The sequence below is a fragment of the Gallus gallus genome, chromosome 2 (genome assembly GCF_016699485.2).
Source record: "Gallus gallus isolate bGalGal1 chromosome 2, bGalGal1.mat.broiler.GRCg7b, whole genome shotgun sequence".
In the NCBI taxonomy this organism is placed as follows: Eukaryota; Metazoa; Chordata; class Aves; order Galliformes; family Phasianidae; genus Gallus; species Gallus gallus.
The window spans coordinates 49233484-49252076 of NC_052533.1; the positions used below are offsets into that span (position 1 = coordinate 49233484).

The window sequence follows — 18593 nt, forward strand, 5'->3', positions numbered from 1 at the left end:
TAAAACTACACAAAAGTCATCAGCTGAACTGTTAACATCAGTGACTTGAGTATTTTTTTACCTTTCGCATTTTCATAAATGTTACTCCACTAGCTCTGATCATTCCCAAGTGAAGTTCTTGGACTGGCTTTGTACTGTTGACATTTGTTCATTTTTACTGAATTTCAGCTTTTTGGTTCTGTTTGTCAAATTAATTTGGATTATCATTTCATTTGCCATTCTGCCTGGGGCTTGCTGCACAGTCTGAAGTCAGTCAGATATGTCATCTATTCCATCAAGCAGCAGTACTTGCAGGGCCAAGTTTGTGTGATGATGGGGACATTCGCCAGATTCTTTTTTACCTGCATCTTATCAGAAGTGATAATTTTAAGGGCAAATAATCCTTTCTGTATATATATGTGTGTGTATATATTTATATATGTATAAAGACGTCCTCCTTGATTCCGCTCAATCTGACCCCACTAAAAACAGGATCTGCTGACATCCCTGGATTTAGTCTCCTTCCTCTAACACATTTGATGTCTTCTCTACAAGTATTTATGCAAACCCAACTTCTTGGTAAGCTGTTTTGATAAGTTATCAACACTTTTATACATATATGGACTTCAGAGATACTGGACAGACTATATAAATTTTGTTCCTTACCACAATCCCACTTGTCTCCCCGGTAACTCAAACTTGAAGTCATTTAAAGCTATCTTCTGGTCATTCATGACAGACGTCCTCTAGAAGTATGTGTATTTGCCTTAGGTTCCTTATCTAAGATATATGCCGTTCAACCCAGCACACATTAAGTCATTTATCTAATTTGCTATGCTGCAGCTCAGCATTTGGTTAATATCTTTTTTTTTTTTTTCCTGCTTGAAACGTCCGCATCATATCTATAATTTTTATGAACTTTCCTGGAGGTTCAAGCTGCAATCATCCATAGGATATCTATGATGAACAAGTTTTCTGTCTGAACACAATTATATAAAACCATCTCCAAAGCTAAGCACTCCACCCGCCCAACCCCAAACCCCCTCCTACCCCTCCCCCCCAAAAAACAAAGAAAAAAAAAAGAGCAAGCAAGAAAAATAATGAAATCAATAGGGTCAGAATTGCAGACTAACTTCACAGTATCACTTGAGATTGCAAAGAAGGTAGAAAAGATCTACTTATATTCTGAAGCAGTCAGATGTTGTGCTTCTACCACATAACTAAATATCTTATTTAAAAAAATAAATAGAAGCTTTTCCCAAAAACTAACTTAATTAGGAAAGATAGTCTTTTCATCAGTTTTGAATATAGCTGTTTTTCTGGTTGTATGGCAATTAACACTGCCAAGTATTTTGCTTATTTCATACCAGTTAAATGGAAAATGAACTTCTAACAGGAAAGTTTTACAATAGTGAAGAAAATCAGATGATATGATTTTATGCTAAAGTCTCTAACGTTTTAATAGGAGACTTTTGGAACAGTACTAGCAAGAAGTAATTTTTTTGTTTTATTTTGTTATGAATTAAATGAAAATAATTTAGAGACATGATGAAAGTAATCAACAAACAAAACACACTCAATATTTAACACACTATGCGGCATTTTTCAGAAGAAATTTTTGATCTCAGCTCAGAGAAGAATTTCAGGGGGAAAACTCTTACCAGCTGTAATAAGTGTATTCATTGTCTTCACAATTTATACCAAATCACTTGCACAATACTCAAATTCCTCTGTCACTGTGCTTTGAATTGCAGATGCAATTAGAAGTAATAAACAGATAAGTTTTCCACGCTCCCAAATATGACGTAGCAGAACACTGCAACAAAAAGCTCAATGCTAGAAAAATCTGAGAAGTGTTAAGATGAAAATCTTTTTAAAGTTGATGTGATTTAAAGATTTCTTGACATCATTCCGCTGTAAGGGCAAACCTGCTGGCATGAGCTTTTTACCATCTGGGCTCTTTCAGGTTAATAGATTTATGTAGCCCCTCTTGTTCTGTCCACAGAGAAAAAACAATGACCTCTAATGAAAAATGTATGCATAAACTCAATAGCAGAGGTATTTTCTAACTGTCACTGGACTCAACCTGAGCTTATCAAATCAAGTTTCAGTAAAGTATCGATGGCATTATACAACAGAAGAGATGAAAGAAATCTGAAACACTCTGTTCTGAGCTGCCCTGGCATTGACAGTCTTCTGCCCACACCTCTCCCACCCTCTCCCATCCCTACATAATTCAAGGGTGAGAGGTGGGGGATGTTTCTTAAAAGTAGGAAATTTTTTTTTTTTTTTTTTTAAAGAATATGACCTATCAAGAAAAATGAAAATGGATGCTACATTCTGTTTTGTGCTTTAATCAAAGGAGGGACAAAAGATAAATACACTTAATATGGCAAAATACACCAGCACTTCACAGATCTTTGGAACAGTTTCAGAGATGACAACAGACATTTTATTTGTCTGTCTCTGAAAGATGAAAGGATACTACGGAGTACTAAATGTAGACTTCCAGATTTCTAGTCTTCAGCAAAACAGAGTTTTATCACTGGATTTACATTTGCTCTGCATTTTGGCTTTCAGTATGCTAACTGCATGGTAAACACAGACTGAAAACTAAAAAAATAAAAACTGCCTGCAAAATCAGATAGCAAAAAATTGTTAAGTATAGAATATTTGAGGTCTAACTCATTCTCCAAGGTATCTGCTTTATCAGAAAAAAATAAAATAAAAGAATACAAGAGAACTGAGAGCAAAACAGGTTGCAGAAGTATGAGTATATTCAAAATCTATATATATGCATAGTTGAAAATCTATGAAGCTATTAAACATGAAGTTATAGCTTTTGGCAAAGGGGAATGGTGGAAGTAATGTTGCATGTTCTACTGCCCTTAGCAAACCCTCCAAAAACACAAATACTGGGAGCCGTACAGTCTTGATCCAGACAAAGACTCAGGGTGGCACAAAGTTTTCCATAGCAAGGACATTAAAATTAATGTAGATAGAATCACCAGATGTCAGCCAGATTTCCATCTAGCATTAAAGTCAGTGAAGTCAGCAGGCTGATGTGAGTTGATACAGCACCTGAGAATATAGCCCTGTATTTCCACTGCAGAGAATAGTAGGTTATCTTCAAATTAGTTGCTTTGATGTATATCAAACACAAGATGTTTCCATACCATAGATATGGCATCATAACAGGTAATGTGAAGATGTGAAGGAACACTCCTATGTCTTCTAGGACTACCATACCAAGTTCCAGTTTCAAGGCAGAAAGGTATATGTACTCCTGCGCTGACTGCATTGCATGCACATATGAAACAGTCATACAGTACACATGCAAAACAGACTAGCCTGAAAGTACTTCTGCATAGTAAATGCATTCAGGAAACATCAAATGAAATGTAAAGAATCTCAAACACTCTACATGAAGTGTATATGCATGGAAAAAGGAGTATGTCTGTGGTCTGTGGAGAGTCTTTCCTCTCTGCTCTGAGAAATAAGAACAATTCCACCTGGTGCATCATGTGCAGAAGAATGATATTTATCGTCATTGGACTCCACAGAAACATTATAGGAACAAGTTAACAGCAAAGCACAGATACCGCAAAGCTGTTAGATACTGCAGTTGTGATTCTGATGAAGTTATGATATTTTGGATGCTGCTGTATACATGAAGCTTACTGAAACACAATGGAACTCTAAGATTATTGCATAAATAGTATGGAGTTAAATACCTTTAAGTAATTCCTAAGTTTATCTAGTCAGTATGCAAAGTAGGGCTTCTGCATTTACAGACCCACTCCCTGTGGTCCCTTCCATCAGGGATTTCATTCATAGGCTAACTAATAGGCCATCTAGGCCTGAATCTTGAACTTCTGCACAGAGACACTGCCATTCTTTGCTGCTCCACAAGGCCATAAAGTAAAGTAATAAGGAGCACTCCTAATCTTGATTAAGCAAAAGCATCTGTGGAGATGAATCAACATTTTTTTTTTTTTTTTAATGCTCTTAGCTATGCCAGATACATTTCCATTGATTCCAGAGAACTCACCTACATGAGCTAAAGGTTGGCTGTGATCCAGTCTAACTTATCCATGTGCAGAGAATGCCTACATTTTTTTTAGAGGCTGGTTTCCACTTTGGGTAGGCAGTACCTTGCTCCTGCCACACTTAATACAACTCCCTGTCCCTGTACAGGCTGATAAAACACTAGAGTGGCAAAGAGGATGAATAATTGTTTAATTTCATCAGCTCATTCCAGTAAATCTCACACATTCATCACGAAAACCATGAATGACAAGAGTTACTAGTGACAGTGGGGGGCCACTGGGATACACAGGGGTCTGGAGCATTCAGAGTAAGAAAAGAGCTGGACCTGTTCAACCAGGAAAAGAATAAAGGAAGGAAGTCTGTTTTCAGTCTCTGACTATTTAACTGGTCATTATAGAAAAGACTGAGACAGACTTCTCAGTGGTGCAAAGGAAAAAGAACAATGAAAGTTCATCACGAGATGGTGCAGCACTCTGGGCAATCTCTGTCCTTGGTGAGATTCTACACACAAGTGCACACAGCACTGAGCAACCTGACCCAGCTTTGAGGATGTCTCTGTCCTGAGCTGAAGATGGACTAGATGGCACCTACAGATCTCTTCCCACCTAAATTATTCTACAGTTCTAAATTCAAACTTACATGAAGGCTTACACACTGTCCTGATGGAAATAGAGAAAGAAACAGTGATGGATACAGCACAGGCTGTGCATGTGATTAATAACCAAACTGAAAAATACTAATCAAAGGGAATGAGGGGAATAAATATTTGCTTCCATTTTCAGTGAAACCATGCTAGGTCCTTTATAAGATGGAAGGGAAAACAGAAAGTCCTATTATTCTTCCAAATATGAAGAAACCAGCCTGATACACTGTCTTTCCCTGTTTCTTGGAACAATGTTGGCTTATTTCTTTTTTCACTACTTTAAACAGAACAACAAAATGTTGGAATTTACTCTGCAAAAGCAAAGGAGGTGATGAAAAAACATCTTTCAGGTCAATAATTCTTTGGGTTCAGACTAAACATTTTGCACCTTCAGGCCTCAAATGAAGTGAAACAAAATACGTTGTTGGTGTGTACAGAATGAAAAGGGAGCAATCAAATCGCATGTACATTCCAACTGATGGGTACAAATAAGCAAGGAAAAATTAGCAAGATTAAAAACAGTGACAGACGGTCCCAGACTCTTCTATTAAGTCCTCTGCATTTGTGTGTAGGCGTTTGTTGCAAAGGTAGCAAGCAAAAGGCATGAGGGAGTGAATATGCATATACCCTTGCTAAATCTTAGCACAAAGTCAGTGTCAGGCATTACCTCTGTTGGACACTGTAGGTGTGCTGAAATAGTTGCAATTAGCCACAAAACTTGCAGTATCAGCAAAATAGAAGTATCAATTTGCGCAAACCACAGCTAGGTCAGCTGGGAATTTCATGATCACAGGTCAGATCTGTTGCCAGCATAGCCAGCTAGATTTCCTCAAAACAAGGAGAAAAATGGCTTCTGATACTGAAGAGATACTGGAAGTAAAAGTTCCACTTACATCAGAATATATGTATACATATGACCAGGTGTAATTTGCAGAAAATCATGCAACTAGCTATGACTATATTCAGTCCCATGCAGAAACAATAGAGACCATGTAGCATTAAATCTTGTGCTAGCATGGTGAACTGGATTACATTTAACCAGCAGAGACATGTTCTGCTGCCACTAAAATCAACACAAGCAGGGAAACCTTTAAATGATATGTGTTAAGATTCATTTGATAACAAGTTCATCACAATTTGTGATAGAAATAAAGGTTAAATGCTGTGATGGATGTGATCACTGTTTCTCAATGTGTGGCTCTGATCTGAATTCTTTTATTCAGACTGAACTCCTACATGATTCAACTCAAGATCAGGTTTTGTATTAACACAACTCAAAACATTTAAAAGAAATAAATAAAAACAGACAATGGGAGTAAACGTAACCCAGGTGGGAAGCTGGCTGACACTGATTTGTGTGCATTTCTTTCTGCTATATGGCAGTTCACTACATGTCAGTGAGATTACTGATAGAATAAAATAACTCTCAGTATGTGTATGAATCACATAAAAGCTTGTGCTGGGGAAGGACCTTTCCCCTGGTTTATCCCATACATATAAATCACTGCCTTTTCTGATGCAGGCGGTGAGAAAGGAAGAATTCTGTTATTCCTACGCTTGTCAAAGCCTAAAGGATCAGTAAGATCCCAGGTGGGAGTATAGGCATTTTCATGTGTCTCTGGTAAAATTAGCTACTGCAGATTTTATAGACCAAACGACAATACACGTTTACATGTCCTGAATTAGAAAACAACCCATTGTTTTGAAATTAAGCTCTTTACTACAAGTCAGGTTTACGTGACACAAATAGTAACTGGATTTTATATTTGACAGCATGTACACTCTTCTTACAGATACGATATTAATCATAAATCCTGGACATTTGTCATTTTTGTAATACTTCTGTAAAAACACTGTATAACTGAGTGTTGATTTTTATCCATATTTGAACCCCTAGTCTTTTCTTATTTTTCAGTATATGCAAAGAAATTAAGAAGTTATTGATTTTCCCTTTAATTCTAAATAGGTAGCCACACTGAAAGATAAATTCTGATCTAGAGGAGCTGACCTTAATCAACCACAGTATCACTTTAGTCTTATACCAGCATTATCTCATGGGTATTGGACCCAGCTACTTCATTGTTTACTAAAATGCCAGTGCTTTAAGACTGGGCTATTTAATTTTCATGGAATCATAGATTATATAAAAGTAACGCAGCCATCTGTTTGGGTTCAATTTATATTAACACGGGTGTGTTTTCTCGCCTTATTGACATGAAGTTATGACAAAATTCTCTTACGACTGCATATGTGAAAGACTATTTTTTTTAATCTTAGTTCCTAAGTAATACAGAAAAGGATATTGCAGAGAAGACATGATGTTTTCCTAACATTTGCACTTCACTGTGAAAAAACATCTACAAAGAAAATCTACATGTACTCCATTTTGGACAGATAGACTCTTACAGCAAATATAGTAAAGAAAAGGAGCTTAGCTAGCACTTCTTTATTTTGAACAAACACTGGTTGTCTACCAGATTTCCATTTTTACCAGCATCCCATTGCATCTAGATGTTCAATTAAGTGAATGCAAGGTTTCCCACTGATTATTCTCATTCACTGCAATGGATGTTCAGTCTGAACGTGTGTCAGTGTCAAGTGAATGCCTTTTACATGTCTCTATTTTATAACTGTTCAACAACTCTGCTGTTGTGCATCTGAGTAGTCTGATGTTAAATTCTTCTCTTTTGTGCATAAAAGCACTGGGATAGGGATTAAAAAAAAAAAAAAAAAAAACGTGTTCTCCCGATTTATTTTGCTAACTCTAAGTACCAGACCTGTATTTAGGACACAGACCCCATTTTTTCCTGGGCCACTGTAAACAGAAATGCAGTCTTTCTTTTCTGCAATGCACAGATATATGCTCCTGCCCAGGTGGAAGGCTTTACACTTTGCATTGTTCTTCACCCAGGAAGGGCTTGGAGAGTTCTTATTTTACTAGAGCTGACACTGGAAGAAGACGCAGACAACACACTATGTCTTCATGGAGTAATCTAAAAGGTTACTCTCAGTTCCTGCCTGGAGTCTCATTTCTAGGCAGCCGATGAGTGCAGAGCAGAAGCCTTCTGTACCACAGTCAGCCAAGCACTAGCTGCACAGAAAGGATACTTCAGGAATAAGGAATCCAGAACCAACAGCCCTAAATTAAATGAGGAAGGTGGAAGTCCCAGAGTTAAAGACCTTGAATGAAATACAATCTTTATTTACCTCTTCTCAGTAGTACAGCAGCTAATTTTGACTCCACAGGATAGCATTTGTTCACTACTGCTACAGATAGAGCTGGTTTAGATGAAGGTGTAACCTGTTAGTATTTAGTAAACACTTGTTTTTACTAACATTCTACACTGTAGAACACAAAGGAGTTTGTGACACTTTCTAGAAAGCCTTTCCTCACCTTTCAGCCATTTCCACTTATTTTATTTCTTTAGAGTTGTAAAAACCAATTTAAAAAAAAAATGCAGAAATTCATCACAACCCCCCAGAGGTGGTTCTTTTTTTTTTGTCAACACTTAATGATAATAGCCTACCATAAGTGGAACTGAAAATACGCTGAATTGCAGAGAGAGAAAAGGGGGAAATTAAGTGATCTGCATAAGAGACTGATTTTTTAATGCTTTTTTTTCCAAATCCATTAAATGTGCAAATATTCTAAGACCCATTAATGTGTAATAAAGTTTGCTTGATTGGTGACTGTTCTCATGAAAGTAAAGAATCTTTCCATATAAAGTGTAAAAAATTAAAAACAAAAATTAAATCAGCAAGTGGAGGGAAAAGGTCTGTGCTGGGTTTATGTTACAACTTCAATCCTACACACACTTCCGATACCACATATTAAAGAGCAATCCAACAACAGTATTAAACAGCGTATGTCAGCATAAGCCTTTGGTAGGATGGGCATGTACCGGTGGACATTAACAAACAGATATTGGTACAAAGGCTTTGAGTCAAACTTGAAGTTGGATTCTAGAAGGGGAAGACATCCCACAATTTACTGCTCACAAAAATAGATACTCCTGAAAAGCAACTTAGCAGCCTTGATACCGCATAGGGACTCTTTTAAAATATACTTTTCAGTGGGGTACAATTTCTTAAATTATTCTTTAGAGCAGCCCTCTCAGTAGAAGCCAGATCTAAACAGCACTATTCAAGTTGAAACATTGATAAAAATACTCCATACTCAAGTTTGCCATTCATTCTGCACTCTGTAAACATGTGTTCTTGACTCCAAATATTTCTCAGAGTTCCCTCCCCTCTGTCCTGCCATATTGCTCTTCTGACTCTTGGAAATGTAACTAGGTAAGACAACACACAAATGGCAGGAGTTTGTCAGCTAACAGTTGTTTTAATTCCCTCCCAGTTTGTTTTTCAGTTTAGCTGTCAAATCAACCTAGATTTTTGGCCAATTTGAGAATTACCATTATTTTTACCCCAAAATGTAGCCTTGCACAAAAGATGCTGACACTCTAGTTCAAACAAATATAATCTTGGATTGGTGCTACAAGCAAACATAACACCAGGGTGGGGTTAAGAGTAAAACCCTCTTCAGCTCTGCAAAACATCAGCCAGGCTTGCTTTCTCTGAAATATGCTTTTCAGATCCTTGAGATGCAGATTTCATAGGAAGTTTTTCTGTTGTTTTTTTTTGTTTGTTTTTAATATAAACAGGAGCAGAGAGCAGAAGTAAGTTCAAAAGTGCTAGGGTACACACAGCATCTTGACTTCACTGCATTGGGAGTAACAGCACTGCTGGGCTACATTCTAAGGCAACCATTTGGGTGAAATTCCTGTGGATCTAGCTGGAGCTTCCTACAAAAATAATGCTTTTTTTGGTTTTTATGCACTGGCATCTTTAACTACTAGATAAATGTACCGCCTATGCGGTATTCTTTCACTTTATTCTCAGCTTCCTATCACTGGGTGGGCCTTGCTCTGCCCTTCAGACCCTAAATTAATATCCAGGTTCCATCTGACCCACCTCTTAATGCAGAACAGAAGGCAAATTAAAAAAGACCACAACAGTAACAAAAAAATCTTTCACTAGAAAGCTTGCAGTGTTTGGAGTCTTAATACTGATTTTTAAATGCACAATCATCTCAAGAGTGCAGCTGTGCTCACCTATGAAGTAACCAGATGGTGCAATGAAAGTCAATCTTTCTGTAAATTGCTTTGGTGTTTAAGTTTTTAACTCGTTCAGGTAGCCCTGAAACAACAGAGAAAGGAAGGAAAAAGCAGCAAGGAGAGGATGATGGGAGAAGAAAACAAAAAAGGAAGATGGGAGATGAACAAACATGAAAGATAAAGCAACTGTTCTGATAGGATGAATTCTGCCCACATTTTTGCTGAGAATTAAGTAGGGCAACACTTAGAGATGAGCTATCAGCAAGTCACATTCTAGCAGTCTGCAAGACTGTCACATCATAAGGAATACGTTCACTTCTTTACTAATTAATCCAAAAGACATTTCACAGAACAGAGAGGAAAGAGTGTAGTATTTTTTAAATTCAAAGGAACTTCCTTGCACTGTTGTACTTCCACATTTATTGAAATCCAAATTCCATATTTTGAATTCTTATCACAAAACATCAGATTCATTTTTGGATCTCATCCAGACATCTTCTCACCTGGAAACTGACCTCGTTCTGTTGTGGTTGTTTCCCACTTGCCATTTCTCATATAATGAATCTGCTCCTTTAATGCGTCCTAAACGTGGTCCCACAGTGACAGTGCTGTGGTTGCAGCATCTTGCTGTGCCTGCTCTGGAGTTCCTTTTGTCTTGCATCACACACTTTTCTCACTGCATGCTTCTCCCCTTATCAAGGTCAGCTTTGGAGACTACTGGCCTAAGCCAGCACTACACCAACCTGCTTCTGAACTGAGCCCTGCTCCTTTCCTCTCTTCAGGCCTGAGTATACCATTAAATTTTTTATTTTCTCTTTGTTCTGCCTTTGATCCTAGCATTTCTGTTGATCTTGTGATGCCAGTGTGCTTAGTAGAGATTTGAGCAACATGAAACAATCAGCTAATTTTGTCTTCAGTTAGCCTCAGTAACCTTTCCATATGTAAAAACAGGCCTAATATTTGTCCTGTACCTAAAATTACTGATAATTTTATTTTGACAAAATGATTTCATGCTCTCAGCATACACCTCATGTATTAAAGAAATCATCCATAGTGTAGACCAGTGTGAAAAGATAGAACTGTTTCATCCACATAAAACTATCTGGAAGGGTATTTACCTGATAATGGCACCCACACAGAGCTCTGCAAGTGCAATAAACATACCACATTTTTATTTACTCCTCTACATGCCCTACATGGAAACAAAATATTAACTCTCTGAATCTAAACCTAACGTGTGCATTCGATGTGAAAAAATGTCTTCTCTCAGATCTCAAGTACTGATTATTTTTCATAGAAAATGCATCACCTTTATTCAGTTAAACTTATCTGAACGAAACTTTTTATCTGGTTGTACTTTGTGCTTATGCATACTAATCCTCATGCAGGTAGATCACATCATTAGATACAACTTTGCGCATATAGCACCGCACATCATCATCTACCTTTGCCACATGCCACCAAACCCTTCTACTTCTGTAAAAGCAAATGTTTGCTGATGATCACACCCTAGAAAAGAAATTCAGATTCTGTGTTCCTTAGGCAATTTTTATTTCTTCAAATAGAATTTTGTTTAAAGCAAAAACAAACCGCACAGTAGCATCAGGCTATTTTTATACTGTTTTTCAAATTGAAACCTGGAAAAATAGGATTGCGATTCTTCTCAGCCTTGGTGTGTAGATGTATGTGTGTGAGCTATAATGATGGCAGTTTTTGAAATGTTTCTGCAAAAATAAAGTTTCTGTTTGTTAACTTGGACTATAAATTATTTCTCAAATGGCTTGTTTTAGTGACAATCCAAGACTTTGGCAAGCCTTCCTCTCCTCTTTTGTATCATAGATAAAGAGAATTGATTGCAGCTCATGGCCTGTATCACTGGGCTCTTTATCACTATAAACGACAGATTCAAGTCTTCTAGGTGCAAAAAAAAAAAAAAAGAGGTGAAAGAGACTCCAAGCTGAGAACTCAAGGAAGCATCAAAAGAATTCATCAGCTACAGAGGCAAGGAGAATGAAACATAGGAATCTATCTGGGAGGACTAGGAGTAAGCAGGAGCTTTTTTTCTGACAAGAAAAATAAAAGGTGATTTGAAAAAAAAAAAACAAAAAAACAAAACCAAGAGAAACAACTGAGAAGTAGTAGCAGGGCACTGGGAGTCAGAGAGCTGAAAAGTAGTCCAGCCCCTTACTTCTTTCTGTCTCTGTCCAAAGAAAGGCCTCTGAATTCTCCCATTGCCCTACCACCATTCTTAGTTGGTACAGTGTTGTTTAGATGTTTTCAAAGTGTTTGTCCACACCAGTCCTCAATTCCTCAGTGTCTTACAGATGTTCCTCTGCTACAGATACAGAAGGATATTACTGAGAAAACAAGGAAAGGTAGAACAGCCAAGAAGAGGGATAGGCTACTTCCCACATTAGCTTTCTCGCTGCACAAATGGAACTTGAGAAACATGTTACATGCTTCTTTATCATAGGACTATGTTTTAAGCAACACTCAAACAGGTGGATAAACTCCAGTAAGTTGGGACTCTGCATTACAGAACTATACATCTGCTTTTCCAAGTCAGTCATTGGTTTAAGATTCTGGTGACTACTAATCATCATTACTGTTCATCAGGTCAGGATCAAATAAGCTCATATTCAAGAACAGCAAAGGCTCAGCACCACAGAGCATGGATGTTGGAGAGTTTTACCTAAACTCTCCAGAAACCCAGTGTTTGAAACATTCAGGACTGGAAACTCCAAGCAGCTGACCTTGTAGCCGAGCCAAACGAACTAAACCAGGAGAAAGTTCCCCAAGGAAAACACTCTCCATCCTAAAGCAGTAGAGCCATCTGCTACCCTTCTCCCCCACTACTCTTCAATCCCTGAAGTGAGTAGAAGAACTGGCATACCAATCAGTGACTTCTGCCACAGGTTTTGGTAGGAGTGAACCCCGATGTGCATATTTTAGGCAGGTGGAAGAATCCACTTGCTATCTCTGAACTCAGCCACAGTTGTCTTTCTGGAGGAAGCTGCATGGTGAATTGGAGGCTTCAAACCTATTTGGTGCTTGGAAACATGGCAAAACATTCCCTCGCTTCTTTGCAAGATTAGTTAAGTAGAAGGAGATGCCAAAGCTACTTGTAACCAGGTCGTTGATACCTCAACATCTCTCCTATACACACCTGAAAGTCTCGCTTTTAGTTGTGTAGCAGTATGAAGGCAGCACTGTGCTGCAGAGCAGCTGTGGACAACTCATGGTCACCCCACTGAACACCAGTCATGGGCAGACCTTGATTCAGGAGCATTAGCTCTTTGATAATGCAAAAAGTCAAGAGAAAGGATCTGCTGGAGGGGCAAGATATAGTAAAGAAAGAGTTGAAGCCCAAGCCCAACAAGTAACAACAGATACTTTTTTCTTTTTTACTTCTCAGTGAAATGCATGGAGAGAGAGACAAACCTCAGGAAGCCACTTGCACAGATAAGTATTGAGGAACAGGAATAAACTCAACAACTAAAAAAGGAGATGAGAAAAAAATAAAAGTGAGAAGATGAAACTGTCAAGCAAGAATAGAGGAACAGGTCACCTTGGTATTGTTGATACTTTGGTCAGTGAATGTGGCAATATTGATTCCCATAAAACTGAGGAAACAGCACTTTTATGCTGTTTTTGATTATTTGACGGAAGCTAAGTGACAAGGAGGAAGACACAGTGACTTATACCATCATGGCTGTTATTGCATATGGGGAGAAAGCTGGAAAAGAGGAAACTGATTTCCTTGCTTCATGTAACAAGAAAATCTTCACAAAGGGATGTAACAGGAAGGAGCTCTGGTCATTTCCTCTTCCATTTCTTACACATTTGGCAGCCAGACAACTGGAATCTACCTCTATGTTTTACACTGCATATTAGAAACCAGAACGATCAAAAGCAATTAATATTTTAAGAGCGGCTCCTCTTTGGGCTGGTTGGAAGGGTCATGCAGTAGCTTCAGTCAGATCAAAGGGCACACAGACAATGTGTGTCAGAAAAACCACTTGTAAATTTTGAGGAAAAATAGAGAACACACCCTCTATATCAAGGAAAGATGGGGAATAAGGGGCTTAAATTGCAAACAATGACATTTTTATTAAGTGAGAATAGAACTTTCTGACTGGAGATACCTAAGCAATGGCATAGATCATTTTAGGGTAAGTGCAAAATCTCCAATATTAGGTATTTTCAAAAGCAGGCAAGAAAAGCATTGCTATGGAATAATTTAAGTACAGCTGATTCAGAAAAATGGGCTAGATAACCACTTGTGCTCCCTCTTTTCTGCAATTTCTCTGACAGAGAGAGAAACAGAAAGGTAAGTTCAAGCTTTTTATACTAGACCCTGAAGCTAGAAAAATCAGGGCTCCATAGTTTAGACCATGGCATTCACATGAGAATTTAGTGACTTCTGATTGGTTTTGTTTGGTAGCAAACAAATAGCTTAACAAACAGCTCTTCACAAATGAAAGTGCCTTTTCCTTGTATGTGCCTGTGCCAATAAAGACTTCCAGATTTTGGGGTCTGTCATAACATTGTAATGGTTTCGGTGTACTACATTTTATAACAAAGAAGGGGCCAAAGTTTCAAACCACTATACAGTAATTTTCTTTCATGAGTCTGAGGTTGCTAGAGCTACATCATCACACTTGCAGGCAGGTGGAATACACATTACATGTCTTTCATGAATGCATTCCAAATGCAGATCCCCATTCAATTCTTCAGAGCCATTGTTTCAGTTACAACAGAGCACATGGTGGACCCAGAATTGTCAAATTACCTTCTTGTGAGTTATCTTTCAATTTATGGCAGCTCCTCCTTTGCAATAACTTTAATCAGTAGTTAATCACTACTCCTCCAAAGGTTCGAAAGCATTTACTACTTTAACTTTTGGTGTATCATATAGTCAGCTGAACATCTAATAGCACACCAGTTGGAATTTCAAAAGCTACTTCAGCTCCCAGGAGCAGGCCTTACTGAATTCAGATGTGTTGTAACAACTCTGAGTCTGTGTAGCTAAAGGTGTTAGGTTATGATGGAGAGGTATGAGTGGTAACTAGTGTTTCAGATTGGGTTGGCAGTTTTAGTTCCAGCTTTCAGAGGAATCCAGGGACACAAACTCAGTGTTTTCATCCAAGTCAACTTGTCCTCAGGATTGACTGAGCCAGCTTCAGTTACAAATACATCTGTTCAGCTTTCAGTATAAGCAGACATTTAAACAAATCAGTGTTTCATTTACTTTTATGACTAGCATGTAGGCTCCTGAATTGCTCTGATGCTTTTAAAAGTCTAAACCAGATCCTTCAGCTGACTGTTGGCAGCAGTCAGCAGATGCTGCAAGCTCAGCACATCTATGCTTCCCAAATAGTGGGGGAAAAGTCATTGAAGAAATGCAGGGGAGAACAGTGTAGTTTGGTACATAGGGCATTCTTGCGTAAAAATAAGGCTGCCATGACACACGTGCTTCTGAAAGTACTGCATTCCAGCTGACATGAAAAAAGGGGAGTGACCAATAATTATTTCTGGTTGTTCAAATCCTGTCTCTTTTTGAGAGCTGATCTGGTCCAGCCCAGTTTGAACAATCACCTTCTTCCTCTCATTAGCACTCTAAGCTCATGATTTCATTCTTTCTTTAATTTAGGCTATTTTGTAATGTCACTGACACATCAAGCCATTGCTACATTTACCTCACTCATTTCCACAGTGTAAAGGAATTTACAAATTTTCTGGAACCCTACAAGGAAAAAAAAAGATTATCGATGTTACCAAGTCTAATATAAAAATACCAGAAGACTACTGTATCACAGATGAATAGTAATTGTTATTGTTTAAACTAGGAAAATAGCATCAAGTGACACAACGATGGAACTCTAAGATTAAGCACTTCTAATGCAAGACAGCTAGACTTGACCAATATGATTTGTTTCTCCATCAGTTATTTAGCTTTTGTCATATAAATAGCAAGCAGTCATGTATACAGGTATGTACACTAGCTAGACCACACAACTAAAATTTCTCCTAGATGACAAAGAAACGAAGATAATGGGTGCACCGTTACAAAAACAGTTTCCATATCTTTATCTAAAGGCTCATATATTGTAGCCATTCCATATTTTTAATATAGCTGCCACACAATAACAAATAATAGAAACTATTTATAAATGAATTATAAACCCAGTTGACTGTAAGAACACATTAAGAAAACTGCAGGTGCTCAAATCCAATATAAGTAACAAGATAAAACAACTCAGAATGTGTTTAAAATCTCTTTAAGCCAGCATGGTATTACGTACTCATCACAGAGCCATCCTGTTCACACTATCAAATACCAGACTTTTAATTCCTAGACTTCTAAGTCCTGAAATTCAATATACCCAATAACAAGTTACTCTCTATACAAACAAATAAATACTTTTTAAATTATTTATTTATGGGGGCAGAGGAGGAGAGATGGAAGGGAACAGAATATGAGCTGTATTTGCCACAACACCAGAACCTCAAGTATTCAAGTCAAGGTGTGCTTTTTATGTTTCTACATAGATCTCCTGTGGCAGAACAGACACACCTGGAAGCAGTATGTATGATTTTAAGACCTACACCTATGATTTACCAGATAGTTAACAGAAACAATACCAGCAACGACACCAACAAAGCCTGCAGGAAACAAATGGCATTTGTAGATCTCTGCTCCAACTACTGACCCAGATGAACTTAGATAATAAAATCTCCAGATCTCCTCAAAATATTAAAGAATTAGTGTTTTATCTGAAAACAGACACAGATGAAACCTTCAAGAAGGGAAATGCATCGCAACTTCGGTATTGAAAAGTCCAGTACTTTATGACCTTGTGAGCTATGCAGGAGCATTGGAAAGAGAAAGTCCATCACCTGCCCGTAACAGTCTCAACAATTAGATTCATAAATAATGATATGACTACATATGAGTCTTTTTAACATATAAATTGTAGTTTTTATTCCCTTAGAGCACCTCAGAACTCAGTGCTCAATACAGAGGCAGCAAGGGATTTCTAGGCAGGGAGATATGAAAAACATTGGTCATAAAGTAATCTCTTCTAATTCTCTAGAGCCCTGTGACATCAACACACAACAACACAGAACGTCAGCTAGAGGGGCACCGAGGCTTCATTAGCCCTCAGAAGGGCTGGCAGGCCACTCGCTGACTGCTTTGAAGCTGAGAAAAGCTTCATAACAACCTTGCTGATAGCTCATACGGATGCTACATGCAGTCACATGCAAATGCTTTTCTGCTCGGTTTGATGCCTGTCCATGGTCCTGTTCTGAGGCGCAGAGCAGCGGAACAAGCGTTGAAGAGGAACGCTCACAGCTATTGGCTATTATTAGCAAAGATCTTTTCTCAGAAACTCGAAAACCCTCCCGACTTCGCTTCTTGCTCAGCTCCTAGAGAGAGCGCTGCAAGAAGAACCGGCACCGAGCTTCCTAAGCAGTAAAGCCGGTCTGGCTATCCGACACTTCGGCCAGCGCCACGGCAATCAGAAGAGCTGTCCACAACCCCAGCAATTGCTGAGGAAGGCGGCGGGCTGCTCCCAGCCCCGCTCCGCTGGCCACGGCGCTCCACCGAACCCGCGGCGGGGTGGCCAGGCCAAGCGAGCAGCGCTTTAGCCCGAGATGAGCCGGCGTGGATATTAAAGGAAAGGCAATCCTCTTAGGCAGCGTGTCTGCGGCGGGGAGATGAGGCGAACCTCACATGCACCAGCGGAGGAGGGCTGCAGCCCTGCGCCCGCCCGGCCTGTACCCGCGGGGCGCCGCGCTGGACGCGGAGGGGACGCACGGGCGAGGGGACAGCGGCGGCGCGGCCGGGCCTGCGGCAGGGAGGGCGGCATCGCCACGGGCCGGGCCGGGCAGCCGCTACCCGGTTCGGCGCGGCGCCCGGAGCGCGGCGTGCGAGAGGGCCGGGCCCCGGAGGGCTCCGGGCGCTGCTGCGGCGCGGTGGGAACCGGGGCGGTTACGTAACGGCGGCTCCGGCCGCCCGCTGCAGGGGGACACCGGAGCCTGCTCCGCTCCGCCCGCCCCTCGGCCAGGCTGCCTCTCCCCGGCACCCCCCTCCCTCCCCGCCCCGCACCTTCTCCTGGGCGCGGTTGAGGCGTTTCTGGACGTTTTTGGCGAAGATGCCCGTCTTCATGTCGGCCATGGCTGGCGGCAGGGGGAGCGGGGTGGGGGAAGGCGGGCGAGGCAGAGCCCGGCGGCGGCGAGCGGCGGAGAGCGGGGATGGATGGAGGGAGGGAGGGAGGGCGAGGAGGAGGAGGAGGAGGAGGAGGGCCTTAAAGACAGGGCCGGGAGAGGCGGGGCTGCCGGCGCCTCAGGTGAGCGGTGGCCCCCGGGAGGCCGTCGTTGGCCCCGCGGGACGGGCGGCGTCCCCTCGTAGGGACCTTTCCCCCACATAAAAAATACAGAAAGGAACGGGCCGGGGACACACAGTTGTTTCCAGAAGCCGCCCGGTGTCGCCCTGCTGGGGGACTGCCGGCCTCCAGGCATCTCCAGCACCCGTGGGTCAGCGCTGGGGGACGAGAGGATGTGGTTTCAAACTATCAGAGGGGAGGTTTAAAGCGGATATACGAAAAAAAAAATATTACGATAAAGGTGATGAGGCACTGGAACAGGTTGCCCAGAGATGTGGTGGATGTCGGGTCCCTGGAGACACTCAAGGTCAGGCTGGAGGGGGCTCTGAGCAACCTGAGCTGGCTGGAGGTGTCCCTGTCCATTGCAGGGGAATTGAGCTAGATGACCTTGCAACTCAAATGATTCTATGATTC

At 40.3% G+C, this 18593-nt stretch overlaps 1 protein-coding gene across 2 annotated transcripts in view; it reads right to left on the reverse strand.

Annotated features, from left to right (window-relative positions):
* AMPH (amphiphysin) overlaps positions 1–18054 on the reverse strand; it is a 105778-nt gene extending 87724 nt beyond the window's left edge. The window contains exon 1 of one of the 2 annotated variants that reach the window (NM_001004398.2): positions 17903–18054. In NM_001004398.2, coding sequence (NP_001004398.2) covers positions 17903–17971 — 69 coding nt within the window. In that variant the 5' untranslated portion in view covers positions 17972–18054. The remainder of the gene's footprint in view (positions 1–17902) is intronic. The other variant, XM_015281553.4, reaches the window with a different exon arrangement.
* Positions 18055–18593: the final 539 nt, after the last annotated feature.